Source organism: Coturnix japonica, chromosome 9, assembly GCF_054131305.1.
Source record: "Coturnix japonica strain WE chromosome 9, WE-NBRP24, whole genome shotgun sequence".
Taxonomy (NCBI): domain Eukaryota; kingdom Metazoa; phylum Chordata; class Aves; order Galliformes; family Phasianidae; genus Coturnix; species Coturnix japonica.
In genome coordinates, this window is record NC_140671.1 from 4,816,116 (window position 1) to 4,833,210 (window position 17,095).

A 17,095-nucleotide genomic window follows, 5' to 3' on the forward strand; every position below is an offset into this window, starting at 1 on the left:
CTCTGCGTGGCAGTGGTGCCTGGGGAACAGCTGCCTACCTGCACTGAGCCCACCCGCCCCAGCGCCAGGCTGCACCCACAGGCCAAAGGCATCGAGTTTGAGTGCCATTGCAAAGGCAAGGATGCCAGCTACTGGCTCTACGGACTCCAAGAGTGACAAATGCATTTATTCACCATGCATCATCTTGCAGACTTAAGGGCCTTACTCATTACACAGCAGACAGCTTCCATACAGAAGACGAACAGCATGCTACAGACAGTCCTCCCCCAACGGGCCAGAAGAAACCAGGCTTGGGATGCATTCACTGGGCAAACTTTCAACACTGGCTGACATGCATGCACACCAAATGGCCAAAAGGTCAATTTCTGAAAGCTCCCGAGTTGCAATCACGACTCGCACTGTGGCTGCGCTTCTGCTGTGGAGACACCATTCCTGCTGGATGCTCAGAGCCTCGGGTAAGCACACTCTGGCTGCCCCTTTACGTCCTACTGAACTCGGCTCATCTTCTCAGGCTTCCCCAACTCCAACACGTGCAGACAGGGAACGCCAGGTGTGACACGCTGCCATGAGGATGAGCCCGCATGCTGCCACCATCTCTGATGCAAGGTGAGCTCACGGGGCTGGCAGCTTCTTCCCTGCCCTGGTTGCCGCTCATCAAAGAGAACCGCGCTTCATTTGTGTTAATCTAATCTTTTGATGAACGCCAGAGGGATACAGAAGAGATGTACAGACCAAAACCAAAGAAAACTTCAAGTCTGATTTGACTGCTATATGCAAGAAAGAAGCTAGCAACTGTTAGAATGAAACAGCCTTAATAAGAAGAGATCAGGCCTGAAAAGGAGAGGTGAGCTGCTGTGAACACACCTGTTCTATCAGAACCCCAGTGTTCTGCAACAAACTAATTGGATCACATCTGTGGATGTGCTGCTACACTTCAGACTCAGCGCTGAGCACAGAAAGCTGATCACTCCGTCCTTAAACATGTAATAAAGGAAGAGGTCACAGTAAGTTAATAGCAGGTTAGAACAGGAAAATTAGAACATCAGATTACTGTCAGCTTGCAGCATCCTCCACACAGGGCACTGACGAGCGCGTAATTTAAAGGTATCAGTGTTCTGATATTGCAGCACTGAGAGAGAGAAATCAATGCTTGTGCAGGGGGGCTACACGGAAGTGATACAGACTGCTGAGGGTGTGCGTGGCAGGAGCAAGATTCAGCAAGAGAGCAAAGCATCAGCACAGAAACAGAACTTTAGTCCTTGGGGTCATCAAAACACAGTTTTGGATTGTATTTTAACATGGGACACTAGAAAATACAGAGGCAGACACTGCAGCTAACTCTTCAGAAGCATAAAGGCTCACACGAGAGAGCTGTTCTGTAACTGTGAGATGTGAAGGGTGTAATAAAAATGCCTGCTTTGACACAAAGATACGAATGATACAATGGCTCTCCATTCAGCCCACGTGAGGATGATTTAAAGGGATGCAGAACGGATCTACTATAAAGGCAAGGCACCTTCTTCCCGAAGAGTTTCTTCTTTTCCAAGTTTTAGCTGTTGGAAGAAAGAAAAAGTAAAAGCCCCAGAAGATGACATTTGTTCTGCTGTCTGTTGAAGGTCTGGTGACTCACAGTGCCTTCCTGACGCGCTGGGGGCTTTCACGGAGCAATTCAAGCCATCCATAAACACTCCAGTAAGTCCGCAGGGATGGGAAAAGGAGCTCATGGCCAAGAAGCAGATATGCATAACCTGCTGTCATGAATTTTGCTCTCCACCAAAGGAATGACAATCCCTACATTTCCCGCACTGTGGTGTTTCTCTCTGTCAAGACTTGACAGGCAAAGCAACTACCAAGTCCTAGTGAACTGCAGTACATGCAGTACAAGAGCTGCCAGAGATCCCAGTCATAAAGTCATCCGACGTCTACTCGTAAAAGAAGTTGGATCTAAGTCCTCAATTCTACCTCTGGAAGCCAGCTTTTCTCTATATCTTAAGTAGAATATTCTGTAATCCACGCAGCAATTCAGAGTGTCTCTGCCTGGTCCGAGAGCTCTGGCTTTTAAGTTCAGGGAAAAGCTGCTACAGTGCTGCTGTGAGCAGCTCCTCCTCTCTGCAGGCTACAGGAGGTGTCATTCCTAAAGGTCCTCTGATCAGTTCTACACACTGCACATCTGTGGATCAGCCACAAAACAAGCTGCCACGCGCCACCAAGTGGCAACAGATGAAAAGGTTTCCACAAAAAAAAAGTGATTTGCACTTTGTTCCTACTCCAAGCATCTTGCAGTGACTTTTTAGTTAAAGTGGGTTTTCCAGTATTTTGAACAAATCAACAGCCACAGCCCAGTGTTGTCAGCCTCTGAATGGCAACCCGAGCTTCACCGTTCAAACTACTGTCCTGTTAGACAAGCAGTTTTCAGGAAGGAAGGTAAAACATCGCAGTTTCTTTTGTAGCAATCTGGGATTTCAAGACGAGGTACAAGCCAGAAGGCAAGAGACATCAGCCCCAACCAGCCCACGCGCATCTGCGTACGTACATAAGGGTTTTGTCATACCCGTTTTCTCATAGAGGGTTCCTGGGGCTTCTCAAATTTCCTTTTCCTCCGCAGATGTACTTCGTCTGACTTTCTCCTCAGAATTGAGTCAACTTGAGGCTTTTTGGAATGTTCCTCAGATTTCCGCCTGGGAGTTTCTTCACAGTCCCCTTTCCGTTTTGCAGCATCTGTTACTTCCTTATTGTCTCTGTTCATTTTCTGTTCCTTCAGCAATGAGCCTGGGAGATTTGATGCGTATTTGAATCCTGGTCCGCGCTTTTGCTTGTACGCCAAAGAGACACAAAACACAAACAAACTTTATATCTTATGCCTTTCTCAGCTATTTATGTACGTTGCCTCCAGCACTGGTGGGTTGATCACTTTGTAACAGACAAAATCATTAACAAGGAGTTACAGTAGAAGCGGTTTCAACCTTTAAGAAGTTTTTATGCACAATCGCAGCCTCTCGCTTTACTAAAGAAACAAAAAATAAAAGCTTCCCTAATCCCAACAGACACTGCAGGATTCGCATGACTTTTTTTTTCCTTCCTTTTTTTACACAATCCAAAGAGGTATCTTAGCATTTAGCATGCAGCAATGCACAGAACTAACCTAAACACTCTCCAGATACTGGTGTTAGTGCACAGAAGAAAAATAAGATGATTAGGGAACAGAAAGCCAACAGCTTATTTCCTTTGACTTGACTGAATTGAACACAAAAACAAAAGCGGTACTGGGCAAAATTATACCTACAAGCCAGAGGGAACGTTTGAGATCTTGTATTTCATTCCAGCACCACTTATCCCCATTAAACTCACTTTTCCAGTTTTCCCTGCATGGTTGCACTTTGGACACTCCCAGCAGTTCGGCAGCTCGTCGTTAACCACACCATCTGATTCCTTCACCTGGTGATAGAGAGGCACAACTCAATTCAAAGGCAAGCTCAAAGAAGCTGGAGAAATCTATGGCTAGACCACTCAGATGCATTTCTCACAGCTCCTCATTTTCTGTGATCGACTGCTGCCCTCCCCAGGGCTCCAGGAAAGAAACCTGGCTCCCTGCAGGAGCTGAGCACAGCCCACAGGATCGCCCTCCTTATAACATCCATGGGAAGAAAGCACGGTGGCCAGCCCGGTAGTTGATAAAGGCTTTGGGCCTAGGCTTTGTGTTGAAGGTCAGGGACAATCCCAATTACTGCAGGGCACATTCTGCTCTTACAAAAATGGTAAGGAAAAGAAGCCACCCGCCGTCCCAACTGTAATCATGCCATCTCTAAACGTCCTCCCACACCCCTCGTCTGAAAAGCCATTTCCCCCCCTGAAGCGAGGCACAGCCTGCTCCCTCAATAGGAAGGGATTTTTCCCATACACACATTCTCATACATTAATACTGTTGGGCATTTTTAGAAGCAGAGCACCCTGCACTGTAATCAAGTGTTCCTTAAAATATTATTCTTCATGGCTCAGAGCGAGCAGACCCATGTGCACAGCCCCATGTGCACAGCCCCCAGGCTCACGTGCCAGCAGAACACTGGCTGCCAAGCCAGCTGGAGAACAGCAAACTTCTATTCAGTGGTCCGGGAGACACATGAAAACATTCTCTGGGCTTCTGACACCCACAGCTAGTGTAAGGAAGAGAAGCGCTTACTGCTTTGCTGCTTCTGAGAAACTGTGACATTTTGCTCTTTGAAAAGGAAAAAAGCATATTCAGTGTTGTCACATTACAAGGAAAGCACAGCCCTGCCCCACACAGCTGCTGCTTCCTGAACTTCTGCAGAGGAGCCCTCATTACATTCCAGACAGGAGCAAGGTGTTTCTGAAAAGCAGTTTCTGTGAATGAAGCCGAGGAGGAACAGTAGGGCTAAGCTATAAAGCAGCCTCCACACAAACACATACGCTCACCGATGGCACATTCACATATCAAGAATTAGTTACGTGGTGACAAAGGTGTCCAGATGTCACGAGATCTGGTTTAGTAGCTTAGTGGGTAGTAATGATGAGAGGACGGTTGGGCTCAGATGATCTTGCAGAATCACAAGGTTGGAAAGAACCTATGATTCTATGAATTAGGCAAAAGCCACAAGGAAAAAAAAACATTTTATTTCTGTAGTAGCACAGTTTTGCTGTCTGCAGTCAATACAAACAGCTGAGCATTGGCAACAGCAGTACAGTAGCAAGAGCCTGCTGCTGGAACAGGCAAGGGCAGAGCTCTGCAGATTTTTCTTGTTTCTGAAGCATTTCCTCCTCCCAGCTCAGTGAAAACGTGTGAGCTGTGCAGGAGCAACCCCTGGGATTTAGGGAACTGCTTCCTGCAGAACTGAGCCAGACAGCAGCCATTCGAGTTTCACCATCCAGCAGGAGTGATGACATGTCAGCCTCTCTCAGCAAGTCTTTGGGAGTTAATAAACGAGTAAATGAAGTGGGCAGAATTTAAATACTGGTTTTATCACAACTGTGTGCCTTTGAACCTTCTTTCCCATGGTAGGTGTAAGATACTCCAGGAGCTGTTGTATACATCTCTGCCTCAGGGGAACAATTCCTGGCACGAGCCCAAGTTGGGAACAAGTTATTTCCCGCACTGAATACAGAACAAATGCTACCAAAGGGAAAGCATTACAGCTCCGTCCCTTCTGAGGAGTTTAAGGAACTGAACAGATGTGAGGAACTGTAAGCAAACTAATTAGACACAAACAAACCTGCCACTGAATCCATCCCAAGCCTTCTAGGCTGGGTGGGAGCCAGTTCTGCATGTTTGCTACCAGCAGCAGGTGGGCGTCTGAGCCACAGTGGGAGGCACCTCCAGTGCATGCCTGCAGCACCGGGCGGCCACTCACAGCCTGAGCACAAGACTGTGAGTCAGGGAATGCAGAGATCCCAGGAGCAGACCTGCTACCAGCAGGTGAGTGCTGTGAGTCCTGGCAGTGCCGAGGCTGAAGTAACACAGGTAGAAACACACCTGGCCTGAAGACACTGACAGAAAAGCAGCTGTGCTGGAGGACTTTCTTTTCTCAGTTATTTATTTTTGCTGTTCTGTCAGTGCACCTAAAATACTCCCTTGTTTCTATCAGTCCCACTCTATCTACCAAAGATGAAAAAGAATGGGATTCTTATGAAGAAAATTTCTTCTTAAGGGAACTGCATCAGACCCTGCACTTGGTCACCTGTGCTACTAAGAATCTGACTCACAGCAAAAAAAAACCACATCAATACTGGTTCAATTCAAATGCCCTGCAACAGTAAAAGACAATATCCCTCTGAAGATCTCAGTAGCTCCCTCTGGAAGCAATGCTGGGCTTATGAAGGGTTTGCCAAGATGATTTTCTCAAGGAACTATTCAGAAGAAGCCAGTCAGCCCTTCACAGAGCCAATCAAGACTCCCCTAAAGCCAGCTCAGCTCTTAGGCAGTGGCACAGGAGAGACCTATCAGATACCTACAGAGTCGTCATCTGCTGTTTCATGGAGAAAACTCACTGATCACAAACAGATAAAGTCCAACTGGGAAGCTGGGAGAGGACGAGCTCCGAACCAGACACACGCTGCCCTGCAGTGCCCAAGAGGGAACCAAGGAAGAGGTTCTGTTCTCCTTTTGTGCTTCTCTGCAGTCTCCTGTTGCCTTCTAAAATGATGACTCTGAAAACCTCCTGCTGCCCTTTCGTTTCAGTAAATAAACAATATAGTTATCCCCCCATTCCAGCTCATCAGATGCACCGAGAAACTGAAGTAAAAGACACATGGCACACAGCTAATTTCCCACTGTTTAACTTTCAGAAATACCTCAAGCAACATTGTCTTCCTACTTATCAAAACAGCATTCAGAACATCTTCTTTATGCATAAAAGAACTAGCAGCCCTTGCCTGATTTCACAGATCTGACCCACATCCTGTGCAAATGGTCCCAGATGTGGGACAGTGAGAGGAAACCACGCTTCAACTGCCACCAGACAGCAACCCTGTCCTTAGGACCTGGACATGAGGCACTGCTGGCACCGCCAGTGATGAAGGGACTGCAGGGCACTTGGAGGAAGGAACAGAAGAGCAGCAGCTGTGAGACAGATCTGAGGTTCCTCTGGAAATGAGCAACTCCTTCCCTTGCTTCATCAGCCCCCTGAAGCCTTTAAGGAGAGCCAAGAAAGCCAAGCTCTGATTCAGAGCCCATCTGTGGCAGGAGCTGCAGGTACCCCCTCTGCAGGGCAGTTATGGCTTGCCAGCTACCTGCTTTCTGCTCCAGCACATGACACACTTTGCTCAGTGCAACACGATGTCCTGCAAGAAGCAATGAAAGGCCGGGACTGCATCACCTCAGGCCTGAATAAGGAACACACCTCCATGCCCAGAAGGACCAAGGGCTGCTTTCTGGAGCACAGTACGTCAGAATATATTTGCTTTGGCAAATCACTTTAACCATAAACAAATCAGAGAATGGCTGAGCAGCCAAGACGCAACCAGCTTTGGAGAAAGTAGGCTTCTAAGTGCTCAGACACAGGAATGTGCCCAAAAATACACTTCTGTTACCAACCAAGAGAATAGCTGCTCACAATACTCAAGTCAGCCTAAAACTTGCTCAGTTTCTTCTCTAGAGCTTCAGTCTTCCTACTGCAATGTCTGCTCCCACCCTTAAGGCCAGCTGCCACTAAAAGGTATATCTGTGCAGTTTCTTAATTTCTGTGCCCTACTTCTACATTCAGGTGGTATCTAATCTTTTTGTTTGTTTGTTTCCAACAGGTATTACATCCTTTCACTCACCTTAAGGCATCCTGGGTGTATTATTTCATTACAAATGGAGCATTCCATTAGCATGAGATTAAACTTGCTCTCCTCCTCTTCCACAGTGTCCTCTTTCCCAGCTTCTCCACACACCAGACATACAGCAGTATGAGGCAACACCGGCTGTTTACACATATCAGAAGGAAGTCTTGATCAGGGCGCATAAGACACATGGGAACAGAAGAATTCAAAATGCATTTACAGTATTTTCATTCCAAAGAGAAGATAAACAGGGCTTAATTGTGCAAACTGCTGAAGGCTCCATCCCAGCAGATCAACAAAGGCGAGAAAAACTGGTAACAACTGGGGCTGGGTACCCAGAGAAAGCATTGCAGGACATGTTTAGGGAATGAAAGTGCCTTTCCTGTAGCAGCATAAATCCATGGGGAATTGCAAGGATGAAAATGACTCCCCCCAAGGTCTCTTTAATCTGTGAGCTGACACAGACATTAGCACAAAAGTCACTTTACTACAGTACAATGGAGGGCAGAGAAGCAACCTAGAACATCACTATTCACATCCACTAAGCTTCACAATCTAACAATTTGGCAGCTCCCCTGTTTTACAAGCAGGGCAGACAGATGTTACGGGACCCATCCAGCCCTCATGGCAAGCCTACAACAGGGCTGAGAACAGACCTCTTGCCAACTGACAGTCTATTATAGGAGGCCCTGCTCCCCTCCAGCGCAGTGAAAAAGCACAGCACAGACACTTATAAAGAGGATTTCTCTTCCCAAAGCGTCACAACTGCAGTTATTTTCTGTTTTTTGCTCAGGGAGAAATGGAATGGCAGCACCTCATACATCCAACACCTATGTCAAAGCGCTGAATGCCAGTCTAATTAAAAAGCTACCTTAGTATTAATGGGGAATAGACTTCTGGTTTGCCACAGTAAGGTACAAGCCTCATTACAAGAAATAAAAGGAGGATCCTCATAAGAAACTGGCCATAATGTGAATTATACTGATAAGGCTTCAACTCCTTAACTATTACACAGCCAGACGCACAGATGTGGCTTTTCATGGCAAGGATCTCCCACTGCAGGAGTGAATAAAGTCTGCAAGTGAAACACTGCGCACTGAGTGAAATTTACGCAGCAACAGTTCACCCTCCAGGAAGTTTCAGATGGAGAAAAAGTAACCATGCTAAGCCACTACAGAGCACAGTGCGCTGCCCCAAGCCCCAGCATCAGACACAATCTATGGCAATGCTTCCTGCTTTCTCATGCCAGTACTTAGCCACGCTCTGTTTTAACAGCATTCAGCAAATGCCACTGAATTCCCAACCTTCCCCCATGTGCACACTAGGAATCCCCAGGATTCCATTCCACTGGCAGGTAAAGAAGAACAAAGCCAAGGCATCCAAAGCTGGGACCGCTCTGTCTACTTGATCTGTCCCATCTCCCATATGACAACTATCTACAACTACACACAAGGAACAAACATCCCAACAACAGCACGATTTGTCTCACTGGAAGCAGCGGTGTGTAGGGAATCTCTTTGTACCCCAATTAGCTGTGTCCCACTGACAGACTGGAGCAGCAGTCCTGGCCTCCCAGCAGAGCCCCCATGCTCCCTTCAAACAGCCTTAAGTGTCCCAGGCAGTTCTGCTTCCCTTCTTGATTGAACAAGTGATGCAGAGGAGTTTCCTGTTCTCTGAATGGCAGTACAGGCTCTCTTAAGGCTCTGGAGTTTAATGAAAGTCTGTGTCTAGTTAATACTGTCAATGTTATTAAGCAGAGGAAAGCACAATCCCAGAACTGTGGAGATCATTACTTTCACAGAGCCTTGCTTTGGTGGCTTCTTTTAGCTGGAAGCTATTGGATGTGTACCACAATATATTACTACTGTGGTTATTAGAAAACATAATGAACAAGAGTAAAGACAACAGGATTGCTCATAGAAATGTAAGGCACCATTAAAAATTACAACAGTTCAACTTGCTATTTTTCTACCCTTTTGCTGCTCTAAGAAAGCCTGCAACCTTCCCACTGTTGTTTACTCCAAGGAGGACTCACAAAGAACAGAGACCTCTTGAACACATGCAAGGGCGGCACAAGGAATCAAAGTACTCTGGCTACTAAGTTCTGTGCTGCAAACACCACTCCTGGCCATAAAACTGCAGATACCAAGAAAAAAGAATAATAGTTTTTCATAAGAAGAGAGAGGAAGATGAGAACCAAGTTCATCTCCTCCAAAAGGCTCAGCCTGCATATGAAGATTCAAACCCCTTCCTATGAAAGCTTCCTTCATCAGTGAAGACAAGGCAGCGTGCTGCAGCCCTGACATAATCTCTCAACTAAAAAGGCAGCACGATTTCACTATTTCTTCCCCTGGAGAATAATAAATTCTTCATCCATGCTGTTCAATTCATGCCACACTCCAGGAAATCAAGTGTTCAAAGAAAAGACACTTGAGCTGCAAAAGCACTCTGTGGAAAGGTAGATATTCTATGTACTTTACTAAAAGATCCAGGAGAGCTGAATCCAATCCTCTATCAACAGCACTGTGTGGCTTGGCACAGGACATGGTGTGAGTAACCAGGAGTAACTACTGGAAACAATAAGTGCTTACCAGCTTTTAAAACCTGACCCAAGCCATTCACTGCCAGCGTTTCATTTTCTTCCTCAGAATTAAATAAAAAACTTAAGTGAAAGGAACCGTAACAAGACTAAATTGAGAGAAATCATCATAGTATTTTAGTTATGAATACACAACATTCCTTAAAAACAAACAAAAAACCACCTCCAACAACACTACAAATAAGACCTTCCTGAAGAATTAAGAGAAAAGCTAATGTTAATTTTTCCACTTGCTTGAGACCACTGTGGACAAAAAGCCTGAGGAGCAGCTCAGTGAGAGTCGATACGAAAGCAATGATTCAGAACTTCATGGAAGACTAATCTGTCAATATGTGTTAAATACAAAGCTCTCTCTTATGACTCGAGAATCTTCTGAGCAATATATCACAGTAGCTCAGGAAACTGACTGTGACTACCTGCTTGCCCTGTTCTGACACTCAGCATCTCCCAGCAGCCCCAGCCAGCCCCTGAGGGACTAAGGATGCCGGGCTACACAGCTCTCTGGCTCTTCTCCATCAAAGCCCTCCTGTACACCTAGGTAAATGGAAATGAGTTGAAATTCACATCCAAGTAGCCTGGGGCCACCAACGACAAAGTCTTGGAGGATGCCAGTCAAAGATTTCTCCACATCTTAAGCAGGTGAAGCAGTTAAGATGGTAAAACTGTTGCAAGGTGGTGGTTCTCTCAGGAATCTCAGAGGTCCAAACCAAAAATGCTGCTTCTCCTTTTAATCAGAGCTTCCCACCCTTCCCCTCCTCCCCCAGATCCCAGAATCTTAGTGCGATCTGAGCACCAATTTCTGGTTTAGTGACTATCTCCACATCTACCATCCATATTACTGAATATGAAAGCCATATAAGTACATTTTAGGAGTGCTTTGGTTTGAAATTTAGGGATAGTTCAGAAGTGATGGAAAGAAGAAATCATCTGAACTATAGGGGTACAAATTACATTGTTTTACCCAACGCACTTCAAAAACTTCACATGAAAGTGTTCTCAGCTCCACACCTTGTCACCAGATGCAAATACAAGAAAGAAATCTCCAAAAGAACCGTAGCACGAGGTTTACTTACTGCGATACACTGCCTCATAATGCAGGACTGCTTCATCCTGCCAGGCCCCCCAAACTTCTTCATGTCCTTGCAGAAGTGACACTCGCCACACTCCGTCCGCAGGCACGCCTCGCACTTGCGGCATCGCGTCCTCCTGCGTCGTGCCCCGGCCGTGGTCCGGTTAGCTGCGAGCTTCACTGCAGAGGCAGCGCCCAGCTTCCCTTTGGGCCGTCCTACCGCCCTGTTCTGAAAGAGCCAGATATACGAGGTTAACTGCACATCCCACGTACCACCTAAACAACAGGAATTCCTTTGACAGGAGCTGTACGCATCTCTGATGTAAAAGTGACAGATGTATCAAATATACGCAGATGGCTAATACCCAGCAGATGCACACAATCATTCTTACAGCTAAGGAATTCCATTACCTTTTGAGGAAAAGATGCATTATAAAAAGACAAAGAAATCAAGGCCCCAGTGATATGCCAAACATAATGCAAGCCCAATTCGACAGGAGGACACTGGCTACACACAACCCAACACAGGACCAGGTCCCTTGTGACATACTTGGCTTAGGCCAAAGATGTAACCAGTGCCATGGCTGAGCTCGGGGCTGGGAGCTCTTAGGCCTGTGCTCACGTTAGTCCTAAGGTTTGCTCTCCTCCTTCAGAAATGGAAGAGCATAAGCAGACAGCAACAGTAATTCTAAGGCTAGATACAGCAGGGCAACATTCGGCAACAGTGGCTCAAGCCACAGAGACCTCCCTAATGAAAAGCGAAAGTATGGGCTACTGCCAAGTGGCAAAGTAGAAAACGAAACACAAATATTACAAAACAGTTCCCTTCATGTCCAATACCAACAAGTGCTCCGAGCCAGAATAATAACACACCATGCAAAAAGGGCATCCCAGGTCTGGACTTCAGCGACTTTTAAGGTAGAAATTAAAGGCACCCAACAAGACTTTAAATCATTAGGTTAACTGCAATTGATTGACTCTGCTTATCTGATTTTCATGTTCTAATAAGAAATTCCCTGTTAAGCATAAGAACATATATCTCAAATCAAATATCCCTAACAAAGTAACTGTCTGAAGGTAATTAATTACACACAGACTGGCTTGGCTCATCCTTACTACTGACAGCTTTCGCTATAAAGATGACAACAAGAGGACCACAAAGCTCATCTGTGTTAGTATTGGTGCACCTTTCCCACTTTCTGCACATCTCGGCACACAAAGCACAATCTAAGCAGTTTCACTTTCTGTTTGTGCTGCATTCTGGGCGATCACTGAGGTGGGAGGAGGTGGACCATAGGAAGCAATGCAGAATTTCCACTGCAGCTTTTAAAAGAAAGGGCCAGGACAACACTCTACCTGCAGCTGTGAAAGCTTCAAAGTGTCTGACTATACAGTAACCCTGCCCGCTGTAACCGAGGTGGGAGAAAAAACTGCTCAGCTGCTGCCAACGTTACACAGATTTCTACAAGTTTTAATTGCACTCCTCCAGAACAAGCTGGATCCCGCTGTGCTATGTGAACACACAGAGGTGTAGCTTCCCATCGGAAACTGCACCAGACACACAGATTTCAGATCAATTTCAGACACTCTAAAGAATAAATATTTGCCTTTTAGACCAACATCGCAGCCTCTCAAGGATAAAGTCAGCGCTGGCAGGACTGGCTTAGCACCTAGATAAGAGATAATTTCCTTCCTCAGCATGAATCACCCCTCCGCTGTCTCTATTAGAGCCTCCACTGGCAAAGGAAATGAGAAAAACGAACCGAAGGGAGTAAGTTAAACTGAAATACACACAACAAGCCGGGCAGCTCCTCTTCATCAACGGCACGCAGAAGACTCCCTGAGTCCTTGACTCCTTCCCACTTGGTCTAAACACGATTAGTTTTTCTAAAGCAACAAATACCAGTTACAATGCCATCGGAATGGGCTTTTTCAAATGCAATCTCTCTCAAGGAAAATTCAGACTTAGTAACCCCCCCAAAGACGAAAGGCAATGCCAGGCTCTGCCACAGCACCAACAGCCCAGACCAAACTGTGAGGACTGCATCTTAAACACCAGGTCACTGGGAAGATACAAGTGGTAAAAATGGCATTGTTTGAACATGAAACCTGAGAATCCTGATTAAAAACATAAAAACGAAATTAAAAATGCAGGAAGAGAAAGGTAGAAGAACAAGTCTGAAGCCAAAACACAACTCAGATTTCCTTATAAACTGCTACACAGCGGAAAGCAGGCAGGCAGATCTCTGGCTCACTCCATGTAACACACCTATCCAGCCCTTTTCATCACCCATCAGGAAACGCCAACAACTGTCCCAGCTGGGTCTGAGTGAGCCGAGCAGCAGCCAGCTCCCAGCCAACCCGCCCTCAGCCCAGGATGTCCTGGCCAGCAAGGCTGGAGGGGCCCTGCAGGAATTCCCACTCGTATCCAGTTTCAAGGGGCTCTAACTTGGTTGCTTCCAAATCTCACCAGCAGAAATCTGGCCTGTGGGTTGCTATCCCAGAAAGAGGCTGGGATTCGAGGGGAAGAAGGAGCCTCCAACACGACTTGGGGTTTATTTAGCAAGTGGCAGACAGCCAGATGAATTCCAGGTCAATGCTAGGAAAGAGATGCTGTGGGATTTCCAGCTCAGACCGTGGGTTTTCAATCGAGCTGCCCTGGCAGATAACCTGGTGAAGAGTTCCCTGGTGGCTGTTTCCATTTCTGCACAGCAATTTAGGGCCCTCCCAGGTCAATGCCACAGAACTGCCCCATCAATAACAGGGCAATGGTAAAAACTCCCTAGGCTGGTTTACCATGGCAGCTGCCCACCCACCAGATGGAATACACACTGGACTACAAAGCTTATTTTGAACAAAAAGAAAATGCTGCCAGTTCTTGCTGCTTGCTTACAGGTACTTTAACGCCCTTACAGCGGTTGTGAGCATCTGCTCAGGACCAAGACTGGGGTCAGAGGCAGCAGAGGCACTAAAGGAAGCGCAGTGCTTACTGCAGGAGAATCACAGCTTAGGTGTTTATAGCAACATATTTCTGACCTTCACAGTTGCAAAGAATAATTTGAAAGATCCCAAATTATTTAAAAAAAATAAAAAAAGGGACCAAAAGAATCTTTGGAGACAACTTGAAGAGCCATCAGCTGTTAAAAGCATCACTAAGTAGGTGCCAATGTTCTCCAACTGCTACCCCAGAACCAAGGGACTCTGCTGGCGCTATCACCAGACAGCTACACGTAGATGAAGGTCTGCTGACATCAGGAGACAGTCCAAGATGCTCCAAGAGCATGACTGACAAATGCTACAGCCCAGAAATAAGCCCTTCCACAAGTGGCCTTGGCATGTCTCACTCTAGCAACCCAATTACTGCCAGCAGCAACACATCACAGCTCCTGAAGAAATCCAGGGGTATGCAGAGTCCACCTGAAGGGCTCAGCAACAGCCAGCGCTACAAGACCCCAAAGCACTTCACTTCCTAACCAAGAACGATCCAAACAGCTGACACATCTGCTGCGCAAACCTCCCCAAGAAAAGACACCTTACAGCTGTGGTTTTCCCTGCTTTAAGGTGCTGTGCCACACTAGTATATCCTTCGCACCTGCAGGATGGGGATGATTTCCTGTTGTAACACACGGACAGATTCTCATTATGCTGATTTGTTGCAGTTTGACCAAGTCTGTGCAGCAATACCAGCTACCTCAGAGATGAGGACATGGGACATCAGGCTGGAACTGGACTGCTACTGGGCACGGGAAAAATCCCCCAAGTACCAGCAAGAAGGAATGCAGTCGATCATTTCTTCACCTTTCCACACCACACTAGAGGTGGGCAGAAGCTTTTTTTTGACTCAGATGAGGGGGAAGCACTGGAGGATGCTCCCTAAACAAGCTCAGACCAGCCAACAATTCTTCAGCATGAAGCCCTTCAATCTCTTCAATGATTTACAGAAACCCTAGTAAGAGATGGAAGAAAGAACAGCATGATGCGACCGCAGGAACTCAGCAGTGATAAGAAGGAAGCCAGTTTAAGACAACAAAAATCATGTAGATGCCAATAACATCCTTAAAAGCTGTACAAATGAAGAGTGCAAGCCAATGCCACAGATTTAATGTGTCTGACTACAACTATCTGCCCAAAAGAGATTTCCAGTTTCCCCTCGTGGCAATGGCCATGTCACCCACATGTTCCTGCCGTGCTGGAGGTGTCCCCGACCACCAGTAAGTAATAAGCATCAGGGCAGGGGAAGGCAGCATTCCTCCCTTCTCAGCCACCACCAGACAGGACCAATCTCCAGATGTTCCCATCTCCTGATTCCTACCCACAACTCTTCTTGTCCTCTCCTGTAGCTCCCAGGGACCACCACTAGGTCATCACACAGAGCTCCTGTGCTGAACAATCAGAGCCATTTTCCATAAGTCAGTGGAAGGGTTTGTACCTTGCAGGTCCGTCAGTGCATCACTGACACTCAGCAGCTTTTCTGCCAACAGAGCTACGTTGTGATACAGGTGTGACAAACCTGCACGTCAGCACTGATGCAAGTGCCCCCATTTATTTTCCTCCACTGATGAGGAGGTAGAAGTTAGGCCTGGAGGATGGAATAAGATATATCAGCAAAAACATGCTTTTGTAGATAAGCTGCATCCAAAGTAGAAGCTGTTACAAAGTATGACACCAGCAAACTGTACAGACCTGGGGCACCTCACACAAATACAGCTTCTCTTCTTGCTGCTGCTTGGGAGAAACTCCACCGGTGCTGTCCGGAAACACTCTTCTCACTCTGTTTACACACACAGCTCCACTAGAGAAACTGTCACTGTCACAAACCACGTTGTGTCCTACCCCGAGCAGCCCAGCAGGTCAGGGCACGTGCCCCGGCCCTCATGCTCCCAACTTGCTGCTGGTGCTGACTGCAGCACAGTAAATCCTATCCACACCCGTGCTGCGAAACATGAGTCCTGACCTTCTCAGCTTAGCCATGGACTAAGGGAAAACGAGAGGCTGAAGGTAGAAGCTGGAAGAAACCAGGAGCAACAACACCACGGCTCCTACCCACACGCCATTGTTGTGCTGCTGAGCTACACCTGTGGAGCTGGAGTGTTCCACCTGCTACACACCTGGCACCATCACCACGGAGTAACAGCCACCATCCTGGGCAGAAGGCACGGTAACTGCACGTGTTAAAGCAGGCTCATATGGAAATTCAGCTGGAGCCACCCTTGGGTCTGCACCACAGAGGCTGTTTTAAACAAAGAGAAAGAGAAGTGCTGCACAAGGCTTTCCTGCACAGTGGTGCAAGTTAAGTTCAGGAGCTCCACACGAAGGCTCTCCACTTTCTCGTGTTGTTGTTAAACTGTTAGATATAAAATTTTACCAAAACAAGAACCTCCCAAATTCCTCCAGCCAGAACTTGTGCCCTTCACAGTGATTACACAGCCAGTGCAACACAGCTGAGGCTTAACTGCTCCCCGACCCATGAGCCCTTTAAAAAGCCATACAAAAATCACATCAGAATTGGGAAGCAAATTGAAGAGGCCTAGCGAGGGACAAAGTCTGAGGAAGGGCTGGGGCTGAGAGGTGAGCAGTGAAGGAGCCCATGTGCTCACACCACCCACGGAATGCAGCAGAGCCTCAGTGAAGTGACTCCCCCAAGCCCTGGCCTGAGCTGATATCACAGCACAGCTCCATCTCTCCGTGTCCGCACCGGATCCATGCCCTGTGCACACCACAGCCACAGCCAAACTTCCAGCTCTGTTCTCTTGGGGCAATGCAAAGTGAATGCAAGAAGCGGCCTGGGAACAGACGGAGCACCCGGCCCATGAGCTAACGTGTCTCAAGAAGCAAATGATGAGACTATCTGAAAGAGCAAACACCTTGAATCGTGAACAAAAAAACTGAGTTCAGTTAAATTGCATGCACATGTTTCATCCTATTCCTGGTGCATTTTCAATTGCTCAGGTAGTTCTGAGGGAGTAAACTACTCAATCTAGAACACATGTTCTGGATTATTTTTCACAGATTACTCCATAAATCCAGAAAGTTTATTCTCCTTCCCCCAAAGGGAAAGGAAAACTGCCGGAAAACAAACCCCGCGAGTAGCAATAAAAGTTCTCTTTCTATTTTAACACGCACCCTCCGCTCTGCTCCACACCCCTCATCCC

At 46.8% G+C, this 17,095-nt stretch overlaps 1 protein-coding gene across 50 annotated transcripts in view; it reads right to left on the reverse strand.

The window, feature by feature from the left end:
• The window catches only part of KDM2B (lysine demethylase 2B), a 99,353-nt gene that overhangs the window by 4,876 nt on the left and 77,382 nt on the right, over positions 1-17,095 (reverse strand). For 17 of the 50 annotated variants that reach the window (XM_085555688.1, XM_085555692.1, XM_085555687.1 and 14 more), the window contains 4 exons: positions 10,948-11,172; positions 7,273-7,416; positions 3,349-3,435; positions 2,552-2,812 (listed from right to left, as the gene is read on the reverse strand). In XM_085555688.1, the coding sequence (XP_085411814.1) occupies positions 2,552-2,812; positions 3,349-3,435; positions 7,273-7,416; positions 10,948-11,172 (717 nt within the window). Of the gene's footprint in view, positions 1-2,551; positions 2,821-3,347; positions 3,436-7,272; positions 7,417-10,947; positions 11,173-17,095 lie in introns of all 50 variants that reach the window. The other 33 variants (XM_085555685.1, XM_085555690.1, XM_085555693.1 and 30 more) reach the window with 5 other exon arrangements.